At 49.0% G+C, this 18,090-nt stretch overlaps 1 protein-coding gene across 1 annotated transcript in view; it reads left to right on the forward strand.

The window, feature by feature from the left end:
• The window catches only part of CIB4 (calcium and integrin binding family member 4), a 364,792-nt gene that overhangs the window by 102,673 nt on the left and 244,029 nt on the right, over positions 1 to 18,090 (forward strand). The window contains exon 2 of the mRNA XM_085609419.1: positions 14,236 to 14,270. Within this exon, the coding sequence (XP_085465545.1) occupies positions 14,236 to 14,270 (35 nt within the window). The remainder of the gene's footprint in view (positions 1 to 14,235; positions 14,271 to 18,090) is intronic.

The raw sequence follows: 18,090 nt of genomic DNA on the forward strand, positions 1-18,090 counted from the left end.
ATAAAGTTAGCAGGTATTTCTATGATGCACCCTGAATTCAGCTGTGAGCCTCGTAGAACTCGCTCTCCCCCTCCCCTCTTTACCAGGCCCAGCTTACGGTTCATTCTCGTTGTCCTCTGCTCCAGGTGTTCTACCAGAACGGGAACTGCGGTCCCCTCACACCGTGAGAGTCGGGTCTGTTCGTTAGGGTGGAATCATTTCCCCTATGGACGGCGAGAACCCGGAACTTCCACAGGTTTCCCCGCCAACTGTTGGAACAGTGCCTTCCCCCCTCCCTTCGCTACGGCTCCTTGACAGCCCGTCACGATGAACTTAAGTGGGGGCCCCGGCTGGTTCTCGTACTTCCCCCTTGAGCGCCAAGGCAATGTGCAGGCTTCCTCACTTTCCTCAGCGAAGGGCGGCGCTTCGGCCCCTCTTCACGTGATCGGAGGACGGCGGCCTCCAGGCCGGGCCCGCCCCCTCACCTCTCCAGCCTGCTTCCTGACGCGACTCTCGTTAGACCTCCAGCGGCCTCGCCGACTCCCGGCCCCTCACCTTTTCAGCCTGCGGGGCACCACAAGTCCATTCAGAGGACCACCGGCCACTCCACCATCACGGGGTGGCGAAGGGGTCCACTTCAGGTAGGGACTTGATGCGAGTATTTTACGGGGCAGTGGGGGGGGGTTTCTGGCGCTGCACTGTGCTCTACCAGGAAGGCTCCTGGAAGGTTGGACAATATAGCCCAGTCCTCCTACTGCGGGCTGCGTTCCACTCTTCACCCACCAAAGACACAAAGGGGGGGTTAACGGGTGCCTGATCCCACACGGGGACAGTGACAGAGGCCGGATAGACTCTCGGGGCATGGGCACGATCACCTCTGCTATCTGTCAAAAGGGGGTTGGCCACCCCCGGCCAGTCCTGTAATCCCAGGCACAATGGGTTCGGGGAGTAGGTGGCCCCCGGCGTTGTCTCACTCCCAGGTCCAGTGAATCAGGGGTTCAATCTACCTTGAGACCTTCTCTGGTACGGGGATCTCCAAGTCCCGGCTGCGTTCAGGGACCGGTCAGGTGGTTGAGGGTGGTGTCACTGACGAAGATACCCTGGCAAATCCTGAGATCTGTCCATTCCTTGTCCAGCGCAGCCACCTCCCCACTCACGTGCCTTACTCCTGACTAGCCTGCTGCCTCACACTCACCTAAAATGGCTGCCCCCCTGCCACCTCTATTTATCACCTTGGGCCTGACTTGCCAGAGGGGCCCAGAAGGTTCCGGAACCTCTCATGGCAGTCATGGCCCAGGTGCAGAGGTGACAGTTGGAGCCACCATTTTGTGCCCCTCACCTTCCTCATCTATTTTCCTCAGAGGAGCACCTTGCATCTTTCCCTCAGGTGATGTGGAAAAGACACCCAGAACCTCTACATCAGCACCCAATAGTTAGGTAGACAGAAAAAATGAGGAGGGGGGAAAAGGGACAAAAATAATAAAAAGGAGGAGGAAACTGCCAAAGGGCTGACAGGTCTAACACGCGTCCCCCCCAGCTGAAAGTGGGGAGAGCTACCCAACCCCTTGGGAGTCCTCTTCACTAAGGCGGAAATACCTGGATAGACCGTCAGCATTGGCGTGGTCCACTCCTGGGCGATGTTCCACCCTAAAGTCCATTCCCTGTAGGGAAATGGACCACCTCAACAGCTTGGGATTCTCGCCCCTCATTTGCATCAGCCACCTGAGGGGCCGGTGGTCGGTCTGAACCAGGAAGTGCGAGCCAAACAGGTATGGCCGCAGCTTCTTCAGAGCCCACACCACCGCAAAAGCCTCCCTCTCAATTGCACTCCACCTCTGTTCCCGGGGGAGTAGTCTCCTGGACAGGAAAACCACTGGTTGATCTAGACCCTCGTCATTGAGTTGCGACAGCACTGCCCCGATACCGTGCTCCGACGCATCTGTCTGGACGATGAACTCCTTAGCGAAGTCAGGGGCCCTGAGAACAGGTGCCGCACACATGGCCTTTTTCAAAGTGTCAAAGGCTCGGTCCAGATTACCCGTCGAGGGTGCTTTTTGGAAGTGAGCTCAGTCAAGGGGGCTAAAATCGTTCCGTATCCCTTGACAAAGCGTCGGTAGTAGCCAGTGAGGCCCAAGAAGGCCCGGACCTCTGTCTGAGTCTTGGGGGGTTCCCAGGCCATGATGGTTTCGATCTTGGCCTGGAGGGGTTGCACCTTGCCCCGACCCACCAAGTGACCGAGGTACACTACCGACCCCTGCGCGATCTGGCACTTACTGGCTTTGATCGTCAGACCTGCCTGCTGCAAAGCCTGAAGAACAGCCTGAAGGTGACACAAATGGTCCTCCCAGCTGCGGCTGAAGACAGCGATGTCATCCAGGTACGCAACTGAAAAGGCTTCCATTCCAGAGAGGACCTGGTTCACCAATCGCTGGAACGTAGCAGGGGCGTTCTTGAGCCCAAAGGGCATCACACAGAACTGGTAGTGACCCTCGGGTGTGGAGAAGGCTGACCTTTCCTTGGCTCCATCCGTCAGGGAAATCTGCCAGTACCCGGATGTAAGGTCAAAGGTACTGAGATATTGGGCAGCTCCCAACCGGTCAATGAGCTCATCCGCCCTCGGGATAGGATGAGCATCTGTCTTAGTCACTGAATTCAGTCCCCTATAATCCACACAGAACCGGAGTTCTGGGGTAGTGCCCGGTGGGGCAGCTTTGGGTACCAGTACCACCGGACTGGACCAGGGACTACTTGAAGGCTCAATCACTCCTAGCTCTAGCATCTTGGTAACTTCCTCATGGATGCTAGCCTTCACCTTATCCGACAGTTGGTAGGACTTGGACTTCACAGGTGGGCTGTCCCCTGTGTCCACGTCATGGGTACACAGATGAGTCCTTCCCGGGATAAGGGAGAACAAGGAAGCAAACTGCTCCAGTACCTGGCGACAGTCCTTCCGTTGTTCAGGAGTTAGTGACGGTGAAAGGATCACTCCCTCCACCGATCCATCCTTCTCTTGGGACGCAAACAGATCGGGAAGAGGTTCACTTTCCTCTGACCCATCAGTCACCATCATTAACGTGACCTCGGGTCTCTCTTGGTGAGGCTTGAGGCGATTAACATGGAGCACCCGATGGGGCTGCCTGGGGGTCTTAAGATCTACCACGTAGGTGACCTTGCCCTTTTTCTCAACCACCTCAAAGGGACCTGACCAGCGATCCTGGAGGGCGCTAAGCTCTCCAGGTTCCATCACCCACACCTTCTGGCCAGGCTCCAGCTCCACCGGGTGAGCGTTTCGGTCATACCATTCCTTCATGACCGTTTGGCTGGCTTCTAGGTTTTCCGAAGCTTGCTTCCACAACCTAGCCATTTGGCTACGAAAGGCCAGCATGTAGCTCACCACATCCGGGGGAAGTTTTCTGGGAGTCTTTTCCCATCCATCCTTCACCAGGCTGAGGGGTCCACGCACGGGATGCCCGTACAACAGCTCGAAGGGGCTGAAGCCCACTCCCTTCTGTGGTACCTCCCTGTACGAGAACAGCAAACAAGGTAGGAGGACGTCCCATTTCCTCCGCAGGCTCTCGGGCAGACTCCGGATCATGCCCTTTAAGGTTTTGTTAAACCTTTCCACCAGACCATTGGTCTGGGGGTGATAAGGGGTGGAGAACCGGTAAGTGACTCCACACTCCTTCCACATAGCCCGCATGTATGCCGACATGAAGTTGGTACCTCTGTCCGACACCACTTCCTTGGGGAATCCCATCCGGGTAAAAATTCCCATAAGGGCCCGTGCCACCGCAGGTGCAGTAATGGTCCTCAGAGGGATAGCCTCTGGGTACCGTGTGGCATGATCCACCAGAACCAGGATAAACCTGTGACCGGCCGACGTTGGTGGATCCAATGGCCCGACAATGTCGATGCCCACCCTTTCAAAGGGGGTACCAACGACAGGCAGTGGTTCCAGGGGAGCCTTCAGCTTCACCCCTGTTTTCCCACTAGCTTGGCAGGTTACACACGTCCTACAGAAAGTATCGGACGTAATCCTCATCTGAGGCCAGTAAAAATGAGGGACAAGTCGAGCAAAGGTCTTGTCTTGTCCCAAGTGTCCTGCCAAGGGTATTTCGTGAGCCAGTCCTAATAGGAAGGCTCGGTAACGCTGGGGAACTACCAAGGCCCGGGATGAACCATGCACCAGAGCCTTGGGTTCGCTATACAGGAGTCCATCTTCCCAATATATGTGGAAGTTCCCCGAATCGTTACCCGCTGCCTGGGCTTCGGCCTGCCGCCGTAAACCCTCAAGGGTAGGGCACTCCTTCTGGGCCCGACAAAACTCTTCCCTAGTAGGTCCTCCCTCCACCTGCCAGTCTGCAGGGGTAGGCAAGCCCTCCAGGGACGTTACATCCCCCTCCGTAGACTCCGGGACCACCTCAGTTGCCCCATCCACCTTTGGAGGGTCAGATGCCGGGGCAGGCTTCCCCCGTCCCCGTCTACCCTTTCCGGCAGCTGGTTGGGCCTTTGTCCCAGGCTCTAACCTCTGTGAATCCCCTCTTCGGGTAGTCACGGACCGAGTGTGGGCACACGTCCACTCAGGGGTCCCCAACATTTCCATGTGGGCCCTGAACTCAACCTCCTTCCATGCAGAGTGTTCAAGGTCGTTTCCCAACAGGCAGTCGACCGGCATGGCAGGGCTGATCGCAACTCGTAGAGGACCCACCACCCCTCCCCACTCAAAGGGAACCTGGGCCACTGGATAGTGACCCTCTCGGTTGTCAGCCATCACAACCGGGTGGACTACATTGGGGACCACCTGCTCCGGGGACACCAGCTGACTCCTTACCATAGTCATGCTGGCTCCTGTGTCTCTCAGAGCCTCCACCCTCTGGGCATTGATGGTGACCCATTGCCTGTACTTAGTAGTATTCGAGGGCATCTGGGTCTTAGGAACCATCTCACAATCCCCTAAGGACACTAAGGTTAGCCCTGCCCACTCACCTCCCTTATCTAGGGGCAATTCCTCCCCGAGCACTACACTCGCCACCCCAGGGGTCTTTCCTCCAATGGGAGGGTGTGGTCTCTTGGGACACTTGGCATCCCCCTTATAGTGCCCAACCTCACCACACTCATAACATCGGACAACCCTAGGCTGCTGACCACGGTCAGGATAAGGGGGTTTGTGGGGACCAACCTTAGGAGGGAATCCTACTCCCTTCCCTGGTGAACTCTTTTGGGGGCCTTTAGAGAACTCCCTCTTTTTGTCTCCCCCCTCTATCTTCTGGGGGGCGCCCTGTCCAGCCCCTTGGAAATTCCCTCCAGTCCCTTTTGAAGATACCCGGGTACTCGCCCAGATATCCGCCTCCTCTGCAAGCTTCCTGGGATTAGTTAGCTTGCTGTCTACCAGGTGCTGACGCAGCTCCGGAAAACTTTTCTCGAGGAGGTGCTCCTTTAAAATTAAATTGTACAATCCCTCATAGTCCTTGACATCACTGCCCTGTACACAGCCCTCTAAGGCCTTCCTAGCATAGTCCAAGAAGTCCACCCAATTCTGGGTGGACAACTTCTGACTGCCCCGAAACCTCTGCCTGAATTTTTCAGGGGTCAGTCCAAATTTCCTTACTAGGGCTACCTTCATGACGGGGTACCTGGTCTGGTCTGGCTGTTCTAGCGCTAACAAGGCATCCCTCCCCACCGGAGGCATATACCTATACAGGCCACCCCCCCACTGGGCTTCGGGGACCCCATGGGCTCTTAGAGAAACCTCATAGGCAGCCAGCCATTTTACAATGTCATCCCCTATACCATAGCTAGCAACTACATCTTTGGGCAGGTAGGGCCTGGACTCTCTCGGGATCTCTCTCGGTATGCTGCCACCATTAGGACTGCTGGGGGTTCCAAGTTGAAGGGCTTTGAGCTCTAACTCTTTTAAGTGAAGCTCATGGAGGAACCTCCTCTCCTCCCTCTCCTTTTCCAACCGGGCCAGATCCATTCTAAGCTGCCTCTCTTCCCTTCGGTCAACTAGGTCAGCAGAGGACAGGCTCCCCCCTGAGGCGCTACTTCCCACCCTTGATGGGGCCCTGGACCCAACGTCCATATTACCGCTCCCAGGGGGAAGAAGGACTTCCGGTTCTTCTAGGAGATCTAGTCCTGGTTCTTCCTCCCGTTTCCCGCTAGGGTGGGCCATAACCCAGGCTCTTAAGCTTGCTTGGAGCTCTGTTTTCTTCGCCCCCTGCTTAAAGAATACCTCCCGTCCCTGGCAGAACTCCTTCAATTGGGCCACTGTATACTCCTCCAGCCTACCCAATTCGAATTCCATCCTACCAGATGGGACCCCAACACAGTTAACAAGAACTTTACTCAAGAAAGGGAATATACCCAGGACAATTTTAAAACACTCTGGAGAAAACTCCAGCCAAAACAATCCAGTGTAGGTGGTGATGCACGCTAAACTGCCACTAAGCGGATGCAAGCACTGAATAAGGAATCCCACCGCTGAGCACCAATCTCTTGGACCTATGTCCTAGGGGTAGCTTGGCTCAAGTCAACAGGCTTACACCTCCCTCTGGCTTCTCATGCTTGCATCCTACCCAGCTTGCAATCTGGCGCAGCCTCACCCAAAATGGACTCTACACTGATTAAATGTAAAGCTTTATTAGAAAGACTTTAATACCTTTCTTCCTTGTTAGGCTCAGATAATCAATTTCCTATTAACATTTCAGTACATTTCCAAATTAACATTCCCCTATATGTTGAGGCACACGAGGTCTTACAGTACACAATAAACTTTTCATTCAGTGGTTTCAAAAACAGAAGCTTAACCCCACTACTACTTTCCCTGGGCCGCTGTACAGCACCTGGACACTCTAGGAGGTTTCACAACAACTTATTTAAATAACAGCTTTTGATGTCTTTCATTGTAGCCATAGTAACAGTCCTGGCAACTAGAGATTAATAAACATTCCCAACAGTGCATTTCATCACAATATTACTTAGGCTCTAATCTCCTCGAGGTCTGTGTTTGTCCCCTAGGGGACTCGGCTCCCAAGAAAATAAAGTTAGCAGGTATTTCTATGATGCACCCTGAATTCAGCTGTGAGCCTCGTAGAACTCGCTCTCCCCCTCCCCTCTTTACCAGGCCCAGCTTACGGTTCAGTCTCGTTGTCCTCTGCTCCAGGTGTTCTACCAGAACGGGAACTGCGGTCCCCTCACACCGTGAGAGTCGGGTCTGTTCGTTAGGGTGGAATCATTTCCCCTATGGACGGCGAGAACCCGGAACTTCCACAGGTTTCCCCGCCAACTGTTGGAACAGTGCCTTCCCCCCTCCCTTCGCTACGGCTCCTTGACAGCCCGTCACGATGAACTTAAGTGGGGGCCCCGGCTGGTTCTCGTACTTCCCCCTTGAGCGCCAAGGCAATGTGCAGGCTTCCTCACTTTCCTCAGCGAAGGGCGGCGCTTCGGCCCCTCTTCACGTGATCGGAGGACGGCGGCCTCCAGGCCGGGCCCGACCCTCACCTCTCCAGCCTGCTTCCTGACGCGACTCTCGTTAGACCTCCAGCGGCCTCGCCGACTCCCGGCCCCTCACTTTTTCAGCCTGCGGGCCACCACAAGTCCATTCAGAGGACCACCGGCCACTCCACCATCACGGGGTGGCGAAGGGGTCCACTTCAGGTAGGGACTTGATGCGAGTATTTTACGGGGCAGTGGGGGGGGGGGTTCTGGCGCTGCACTGTGCTCTACCAGGAAGGCTCCGGGAAGGTTGGACAATATAGCCCAGTCCTCCTACTGCGGGCTGTGTTCCACTCTTCACCCACCAAAGACACAAAGGGGGGGTTAACGGGTGCCGGATCCCACACGGGGACAGTGACAGAGGCCGGATAGACTCTCGGGGCTTGGGCACGATCACCTCTGCTATCTGTCAAAACGGGGTTGGCCACCCCCGGCCAGTCCTGTAATCCCAGGCACAATGGGTTCGGGGAGTAGGTGGCCCCCGGCGTTGTCTCACTCCCAGGTCCAGTGAATCAGGGGTTCAATCTACCTTGAGACCTTCTCTGGTACGGGGATCTCCAAGTCCCGGCTGCGTTCAGGGACCGGTCAGGTGGTTGAGGGTGGTGTCACTGACGAAGATACCCTGGCAAATCCTGAGATCTGTCCATTCCTTGTCCAGCGCAGCCACCTCCCCACTCACGTGCCTTACTCCTGACTAGCCTGCTGCCTCACACTCACCTAAAATGGCTGCCCCCCTGCCACCTCTATTTATCACCTTGGGCCTGACTTGCCAGAGGGGCCCAGAAGGTTCCGGAACCTCTCATGGCAGTCATGGCCCAGGTGCAGAGGTGACAGTTGGAGCCACCATTTTGTGCCCCTCACCTTCCTCATCTATTTTCCTCAGAGGAGCACCTTGCATCTTTCCCTCAGGTGATGTGGAAAAGACACCCAGAACCTCTACATCAGCACCCAATAGTTAGGTAGACAGAAAAAATGAGGAGGGGGGAAAAGGGACAAAAATAATAAAAAGGAGGAGGAAACTGCCAAAGGGCTGACAGGTCTAACAGGGACCATATGTTGTGCGTGGTGGTAACACAAATACCCTCCTTGTCAGAGCCGTGAGTAGCTCGCCAAAGATCTATCAGGCAATTGTCAGTCATGAGCAATGAAAGCAATGAAGCAGCTCCAGGGTGCTGTGTCCTGGTAGTGCTGTGTTGATCAGCGATTGGGTCCATTACCACATTGAAATACCCACCCCACAACAGCGCTCTGGGACTCAGCATGCCCGCCAGTCACCAGACCCCTGAGAAGAAATAAGGGCAATCAAAGTTGGGACAATAAATTGATATGAGATGGAGAAGGGGATCGCCCAGTGTGCCTGCTAATTGTACATCACAACCTCATTGTGTGCACCATGACAGTCCTTTGCAGATAAGTGGTGTCACCTCAAGTGCGTAGTTGGAATATAGCGACACTTGGTATTCTCTAATCAAGCCTGCATGCAGTCGCAATTTAGTAGCATCAGTAAGGTGTAGTTCTTGGAGCATACATATATCTATATTATGCCGCTGTAAATATGCAGAAGCATGTCTGGCTTTGTGTGCATTGTTCAATCCTCTAACATTCCAAGTTAAGCATTTGACTATACTCATCTAGAAGCACAGCATTGCAATGATAGCACTGGACACAAGACTGTCTAAGTTGGGGTGTAATGACCTCAAGACAACAGTGAGTGCAGGAGGGGAGGGAGAAGGAAGCAACAACAGTAGAAACAGTGCATTGAACAGCGATAAAGAACCCATGTAAGCTCCCGCCTCTCATGTCAGCCCTCCAATCGGAGAACGTGGTCATGCACGGCAGGTACGATAGAGCTTAAGGAAACCATTTGTGTACGAAAATGATGGGTTAAAAGCAAGAGTGATGGTAGAGTTAAGCCTATTTGTGTTTTTTTATTACAATCATAGAGTCAGAATAATGAAGGGGGAGGAAACATTAAAAAACGCGTTGTGTTAGAGAGAGCACGCTAATCATGGTAGGAATGTTTAAACATGATTTGAGTAATTCAAAATGTGTACTATATGTTATACTGTGAAGTTTTAACTTGAGATCTAACATTGGTGCTTAATTTCTTGTAGTGTACCCCTGATGAAGGGCAAAAATGAGGCCCGAAATGCATTGGGTATTTAACACTACTGAGGATGAGATATGTAAAGTTCCTGCTTCAGAATAAAGGTCCGGATGGACATAGCTGCAGCATCAGAAATTGTATTACATAGCAAGGCTTTCTTGTGACAGAGAAAAATGGAATGAACTTTGAACATTGGAAAAATAAAATGAAAAGTGACAAAATGGATTAAGCAATTGTATCGTCAATGCAATTCAGCAGTTAAATGGCAGTGCGTCCGACTCGGGGTGAAGTTCCACTCCCGAAAATCTATGATGATTTCTTACTCACGTGGATTAAGGGCAGACCGCGGTACGGGCTGCACGCACAGATCAAACTGATAAAATTGTAAACAATGAAGAACTGGTGTGCAGTTTCACTTCTGACGTGTTACGAAGCCCTCCAATCGGGCCAGACTAGATGAACCCGCCCCACAAAAATCCTAGAACAGAATATCAAAAAGCATGGCATACGAGACATCCCTTAGGGGTGAACTCGAGGCCCTACAGTGCCTGGCAAAGGGTGGAAAGGATCAGAGAGATGGCAAGCAAGTAGAAATCATTAGTCGTCGCTCAGTTGGCCATTTGAGGCATGTCGATTTACAGTCTCGATGCCACCGGTGATAGACGGTAAGGTCTTAACAAACAATTTGGAATTGGTGAAAAAGTGGGTCTTGCCTTGGTGATGGATTCTCAGCTCGGCGGGGTAGATCAGTGAGTAAGAGGCATCGGTTTTCTGCAGTGAGCACTTGACAGGTGCAAAGTTGCGCCTGGCTGACTGAACGGCAAGCGTGTAGTTCAGAAAAGGAGTTATTACATTGCCCTTGTATTGGAGGGTTATTTTATCTCGTGCCAGCCTCAGGCGGTATCCCGTAGCCTGTAGTAATCGAGCTATAATCGGTCCGACAAGAATGCCCAGCAAAGGCCTCATTCGGACCTAGAGATCTATGTGCCCTCTCGACCACCAGCAGAGTAAACATGGCTTCCCCGAAAAGAGAGTGAGCATTGACTCGATATCATTTTCCATTTGACCCATATCATTTGACTCTGAGATTCCATTAATGCGTAGGTTGTTTCATGTGGATCGCACCTCCAAATCTTTATTTTTACTGCGTATGGGCTCCAGCACTCTTTCCATCTGTAGGAGTTTTTTCCTTGCCTTGTGGTGGCCATCATCAAGATCGGACGTCCGCTGTTCCTAGTGATCCAGGCAGCCCTCGTGACCATCTACCTTATCCTTGAGGCATTCTAGTCTGTCTGCTATTTAATCAATTTTTGAGTCTATAGTGGTGAGGCTATGCTTGAGGCCTAAAAACATTGTGCCGATGGTTGGCTCTAGAGGAGACAGGTTCTCCTCAGGTGGGTCGAGTTAGAAGTTCTCAGGTGTGGGGTTCACCCCCCTGGTCTGTCTGTGCTGCTCAAACGCTAGCTTGGACTGCTTGGGGTCAGTCTTACCCATCTTGCCTCTTCCACCAAGGGATAGTAAACAGATGAGAGCTGTCAGGCCATTCAAGCGGAGCCAAGAAGATGGACAGCAGTGTCCAGTCCCGCCATATCACCGGAAAAAGTCCAGCGGGGGTGGCAGACCAGCCACCGAAGGGTCAACTGCCAGGACGGTCCAAGCAGAGCGGCAGCCCCCTCCCGCCGGGACATGCCGGTGAGTGAAGATATGTAATCCTCAATTCAGAAGCTGAAGATATATGTGGGCCCCTCCTCACCCCACGAGTCAGCCCGTCCCACCGTCCCCGCCGTCTTAGCCAAAATGCAGTTGTGTCATTCAGTGCATCCCACTAGGGAGAACTTTCACAGGGCACAGCCAGGGGAGCGAGCCAACCCCCACATGTGTGGATGCACCTAAGAGAGCTCGATGATATAGGTGGGAGCACAGGCCTCCCTAGCGTCGAACTACAGTCCTCACATAGAAAAAATATAATAAAGCACCCCACGCAAGCACATTTCACTAAAAAGGATTGTCTGTTAAATGCAATCAGTCAATCAAAGCAGAGCTGATGGAACAGGCCCCTTACCCGAAATCTGGGGCCCCTGCCCTCCTAGGGGGTGGTCCGCAGCAATGGCAATACAGTGGCCTCTAGTTTCAAGCGCACAGTGGCACCTGTCAGGAGTGGGCTCTCAGCGCGCCGCCGTCCCCAGGACCACAGAGTGGCCCACAGGGAGCAGCGTATGCCAGATGCAGCCACAGCCCAGCGCCGAGGGCCGTCCAGAAGCTGTGGTGAGAGCAAAAGCCAAGCACCAGCGTCTACCCCGCCACTGCCCAAACAGCAAGGAACAACCAGGAGAGTCCAAGTGGAGGTCTCGACAATAGCCTTCAGGGGCGCGCCGCTGATCCAGGGGTGGCGTTCCCTCGTGGTATGTCACACCCACAAGGCAAGCCCTGCCCGGCCACCAGGCGTCCCAGAAGGCAAAAAGGGACAGATAAATGACGGATATAACACTTTGGTCGGCAGAGCTTCAAAGTGTGGCAGCCAGCTTGCCGTCGGGCTCTCGAGCGCCCCCTGTAAGCCGGATGTTGTTTACCTTGATTCATGAATGGACGCCTATGATTGCGAGATTCAGGGAAGAGCCGAGTAGTGTGAGCATATCTAAGTCTAGAGAATTTGGAACAAGAGCAACAATTCAACAGGAGATCGACTCAGAAGATCAACACAGAGAATCACACAGGTAACAAAGTCATATGAAAGTACACTACAAGGCAATGCAGACGCCGACAGAGGGAGCTAAAGGAATACGTTTCCACCAAGAGCCCACAGACGCTCCAAATGATAGTCTTGGGTGAAGTGAGAGGAATGGAAAAGGGGAGTAAAGGATGGGTGGGAACTTTATTATCAATCCAATAAGAAAGCCTTGTGAGATTATTGAGGACAATTTCCTTTCAAGGCTGAGTGACAAGTTAGGTCCTGGAATGGTCATGACTTCAAATCGGAAATGGTGAAAGGTGGTTGTGACTCCTGAATTGTAAAAGATAAAGTCTGCATCAGTGGGGTTTGTGGACACCAGAACCTTCAATGATCACTGTGGATCAACAGGAAACTAAGGAACAAGAGCCCAACATTGAACCTAATTTTGGATCCACCTGATTTACTTCTAGGTTCTGAAATGAAATCTTCACTGACACAAACTGGACTTTTCTCCAACCTGATGAAGGGTTTTTCACCTGTATGCATCTTTCTTGTACATTTACTTTGTTTTTACTGCCTTTCAAAATGGTAATAGTTGGCCCCCTCTCTCCAGTGTCCATTTTACTATACTCTTTATAAAAACTGCTCTATGTGATAGTATCAATTTGGTCTCTCTTGCATTTTTATTCAAATTTAATTGCATGTTTTAGTTTCTACAATAGCTAAGTTTTTATTATCTGTTTAATTCTGAGCACAAAAACCTTGCAGCCTAAAGTTTTCCGATAAACTTGTCAAACGAGGTGATACATTTAGGGCCTCATGTAGGTAGCCGAATACCGGTCGGTAACGGCCGATTTTCGGTAATTATACCGTTACCGACCGGTATTTTGGCTTTTGAGATGTAGGGGGCTCATTTCTGCATTCGGTAATTTACCGAATCGGTAAAATTACCGAATCGGTAATTTTACCGATTCGGTAAATTCCGAATACAGAAATGAGATGTAGGGGGAGTGTGTGGGTGTGTTTTGGAGTCGGTATTTACCACCAACTATTAGTTGGTGGTAAATAATGAATGGATGTGTTTAAGCGTTTTGAAGCGCTTAGAAGTGTGCAATGTGGCAGACATACATGCCCTTAGGGCATGTATGTGTGCCACATGTGCACACATGGCCGTTTCAGGGGTGCAACAGGGTGTCAATGTGACACCCTGCCACCCTTGCATGTGTTCCCCCCATTACCGAATCGGTATTTACCGATTCGGTAATGAGGCATACCTTCCCATCAATGGGAAGGTATGCCTCATTACCGAATCGGTAAATACCGATTCGGTAATTACCGAATTATTCCGAATCGGTAATATTTACCGACCAATTACCTACATATCATTTACCACTTCATAAATACCGAATCGGTAAAATTCGGTATTTATGAAGTGGTAAATGTGTCCCTACCTACATATGGCCCTAGGGCTAAATCATGTCGATTTTCAGATTAAGCACCACTATGTAAATGAGTTCCATTTAGATTCATTGTGTGCAAATTTGTCCTGTGTAGTTGTCCTAAAGCCTTTGCATGGATTGAGCCTGCTTAATAGGACACTACTGCAGAAGGTGGTGAAACAGAAATGTGGAGTAAGTGCGAGAGGCGGCACTGGAAGGCTGCCTCGGGCCTTGATACAACAGTGATCTGCTTTTAAATGCGAGGGATTCGTTAGTTGCATTTGAAACTTAGCTCACTATTGGCCTGCAGTGGGTCAGATGTGTCTCACCATGGTTTGAGGTGCAGGCCTTTAACACCTAAACGGTCATCCCTACACTCAAACCAGCAGGCTTTTAAATTAGAATTAAAGAAAGTATGTGAAAGAATACAATGAGCAGCTGCTGTATAAATGGCCAATGTCAAGCATAATGCTACCCATGGCAAAACGAATGTTGTCAAAGAGAGACCGATGTATAGCATAACGCCTATATACTTTGTTTTGTAGGAGCTGACGTTTCTGAACAAACAGGAAATCAGTCAGTAAGTAATTCTTTTATTGATATGCCTTGTTGACCATTAGACTTATGCTGAGGATGGGACCATAGGCAATCCTATTTTAAAGCTGAGTTGAATGATGAGTGTTTACAGTTACTGTGAGGAACAGTTCCCTCTGAAGGCCCCATGGTGGTGGCGAATGAGGAAATCAACGATTGATTTGTATCTAGAAAACGCAAATTCTATTAATCTAACAGCTCGCTCTGTGACATGGGATAAAGCAACGCGCCATCTGAATCCAAGAGAGAGAATACTAGAATATGGCATCCCTGACAGCATCAGATGAGTGGTTGTGTATGGATGAATGCATGGGTGTTGGTGGATTCTTGGATAAATACATCAATATTTGTGCTTGTATATATAAACTTATGGATGTGGTTAGGTGAAAATATAAATGTATGAGTGTGGGTGGGTGAATAGATTATAGATGGGTGTTGTTGACATGGTTGGCTGAATTTGTGCATGAATGAGTTGATAGTCTCTTCCTCTTAGGGTGCCTCTTTCCCTCTGTTCTGGTTGTCCTTTCCTCACACTCACAGAATGACTGTACAAATAAACATCCACGCCCACCTCTGCAGCTACTCCATCACCATCATTCCTTCTTTTATTATGGAATTTCCCCTGCATTTTTCAATGTTCGGCACATATTGTGGGCCCCCCAATTCCGAAGGATCACCTAAATTGCCAACTGAGTGCTCCTTAGAGACATCATTAGGGATGCCTAAGAATAGGTGACCCTAAATTGGTCCCCCCACCTGGTCATCTGGAGGCAGAGTTGTCCTCCTCCACTGGATTGTAGACAGTATCTTATATTTTTTGATGTGCAGTAATTGCATCCAGAGGTAATGCCTACTGACCTCTCCTTGTAACTAATGTGTGTCAAATGGAGGCTCTCTGCTTGTTTAAGTATAGGGACTGTTTACAAACATGTTCAGGGTTCTTGCAATAATTCTTACAGTCATCAGAACTACTGCAGAAGGAAGAATGACCACAATCTTCTTCAGGGCAGCTGTCATTACATTTACTAAAGACGGATCACCAAGATTATTTTAGCATTAGAAGGGAAGTGCAACATGGAGCATGGCTGCTGCCTCCAAAAAGCAACAAAGCTAGTGGTCCCATCCCCCACATCGTCGCCTTCTCTGCGTCCTTTGTTCCTGTATCCTAGCTGAGTGAATACACATGTTTTCCCCAAAGAACAAGCCTGTGGAGTGTACCCACCTAGTTACACTTCAGCACCAGCAACCACAATGCATTCTAAGAGGAAGCTAAGACCTGAATAAGTAAATTAGGAGAAAATGGGGTTTCCACTTCCAGGTTGGAGGCGCGCACAAATATACTTAGACCTATCAGGTCTACTTCCAGTTCAATACTTTCAATTAAGATTCTTACAAAGTTTCAATCTGATTCAAAATCCATTGTATTTTATTTCATTCTTAATGACGTTCTTTGTTTTTCACAAATTCCTTCTTTGCTGAGACGTCAATATATTACATTTTCACAACAACCCAATGCATTTCGGGTCAAAAAATGACCCTTCCTCAGGGGTCCATAAAACATAATGAAATACTAAACTATCTAGATCAAATTGGTTCCAACGGTATCACTCTAAAAAAAAAATCAAATTGTAAAGGTCACCTGCGATATAACGATTTTAGTTGAAAAAAACAAGTGCTCATGTTTTCTACGGCGGTGATAAAGCCACTATTGATAATATTTTGCTCATGCAGTGTTTGTTATAAAACAGTGCGCTCAAATCCTTCGTGTTTTACAATGTTTTTCTGTCAGCATTTAGTTGCATAATGAAACCAGCTTGTGAGCCTATTTTAATCGTAAAAAACTTCCCAGGTTACTACAACAGTAATATCGTAGCGGTACTCTGATAGTGTTCCGCATTGAGCACTTACTTCCGTGTGAAAAAGCCTCCCGCGTCTCAGTCTTCCAATCAGAATCGGGTTTGTAAACCTCGGCGTAACCTCACTATTTATTTGATAACTGATTGGTCCAATCGCGGTACCGTGGTTGGTCCCGATCAGTGCAAAAACGATTTAATAAACGATTTAATAAACATTCGTTTGACACTGCTAAGCTTCCTAGATACTTTATAATCGCATCGGTGATTGTCAACGGTAACATTACACCTTATAAACACTCAAATATTCAGAAATCGTTTCATAATGAAAACATAAATTTTAACTAGCGTATATCAAGCACAGTAATATAAAATGATTTTGGAACCCTATATAAACAATATTTTCATGGAAAACCAATCGAGAATGTAATTACAAGGTAGTATTACAAGTTCAGCCATTTTGAATTGGGATAATAGTGTATCATGTTCATGCAGGAATGCAATATCCCTCTCCTCATTTACTGTTCAAAGAAAACAGGATAATTCTATCCTGTCATTAATTCCTGACGGTTGCATGCTGTCCATTTTTCTGATCCAGAAATATTCTGCTTTAAGTCTTTGTTTGTGCACATCCATAGCTGGGTGTGGTTTAATCACTTCCAATACAGTAAATCGTAGCTGTGAGATGTTATGACCTGCTTCCATCCAATGAATGGCCAGTGTAGACTTCTGATTCTTATTCCTGATATTACTTTTGTGTTCAGTTATTCTTACTTTTATCTTACGCTCCGTTTGTCCTATGTACAACTTCCCGCAAGGACACTTTATGCCATAGATTACTCCTCTAGTGTCGCAGGTGCTTGAATGAAATAAGGGAATCTTTTTCCCAGTCATAGGATGCGTAAAATGTTGGCCAGTTATCACATTGTTGCAATGCGTGCAATTTTCACATCTTCTCATTCCCTTGTGTGTAATATTCTCACTCTTAGTGTTTTGGCTCTTTATTAATTCCTTCAAATTTTTAGATCTTTTATAAGCAAACGTGATTTGGTTAGCGACTAGTGATTGCAGGTCCGGTTCCTCTGTAATAAGAGACCAATGCTTTTTCATGATTGTTGTGATCTGAACAGTTTGCACTGAGTACTTCAATACACACACTGTAAGTTTTTTATCTGTTTTTTCTTTCTTTTTAAGTAAAGACTCTCTGCTCATGGATAAGACTTTAGTTTTTGACTCCTGGAGTACAGTTTTTGGATATCCGCGTTTCGTGTATTTTTGGATCTGCATATCGATAGTGGAGGACAAGTCATTTGGATCTGATGTAATCCTTTTGTAACGAATAAATTGAGACAAAGGTAAATGTGTCTTCAGTGAATGATGATGAAAACTTTCATAATGAAGACCACTATTCCTATCAGTATCTTTGATGTGTACATTGGTGCTTATTTGACCATCCTTTATGGTTATTTTTACATCCAGAAATGCCAATTCATTTTTGTCCATTTGGTGAGTGAATTTGATCCTTTCATGTAGATGATTCAAGACATAGATGTTCTCAACAAGTTTTTCTTTAGCTTCTCTCCAGATTATAAAGATATCGTCTATATATCTTTTAAGTACCATGATGCCACTTGTCCATTCTGGGTTATTCAGTATATGATCATTTTCGAACTTCGCCATGAAGGTATTTGCGTAGGATGGTGCCCCCGCAAAACCCATGGAAGTTCCACGGCATTGTTCGTAAAATTCATTATCCCATTCCAGGTAGCTATGGAATAGTGCAAAGTGTAGTAGTTCCAACATGAATGTCTTATCTGTCCCTGTGACCTCATTCTCCAGTAGACTCCATTCCATAGCTTCTAGCCCCTCATTGTGAGGGATAGAAGTGTACAAAGATGTTACATCAATAGAATACAACCATATCTCCTCATTCACTGGAATTTCAACGTTATT

The sequence above is a fragment of the Triturus cristatus genome, chromosome 6 (genome assembly GCF_964204655.1).
Source record: "Triturus cristatus chromosome 6, aTriCri1.1, whole genome shotgun sequence".
NCBI classification, from domain to species: Eukaryota; Metazoa; Chordata; class Amphibia; order Caudata; family Salamandridae; genus Triturus; species Triturus cristatus.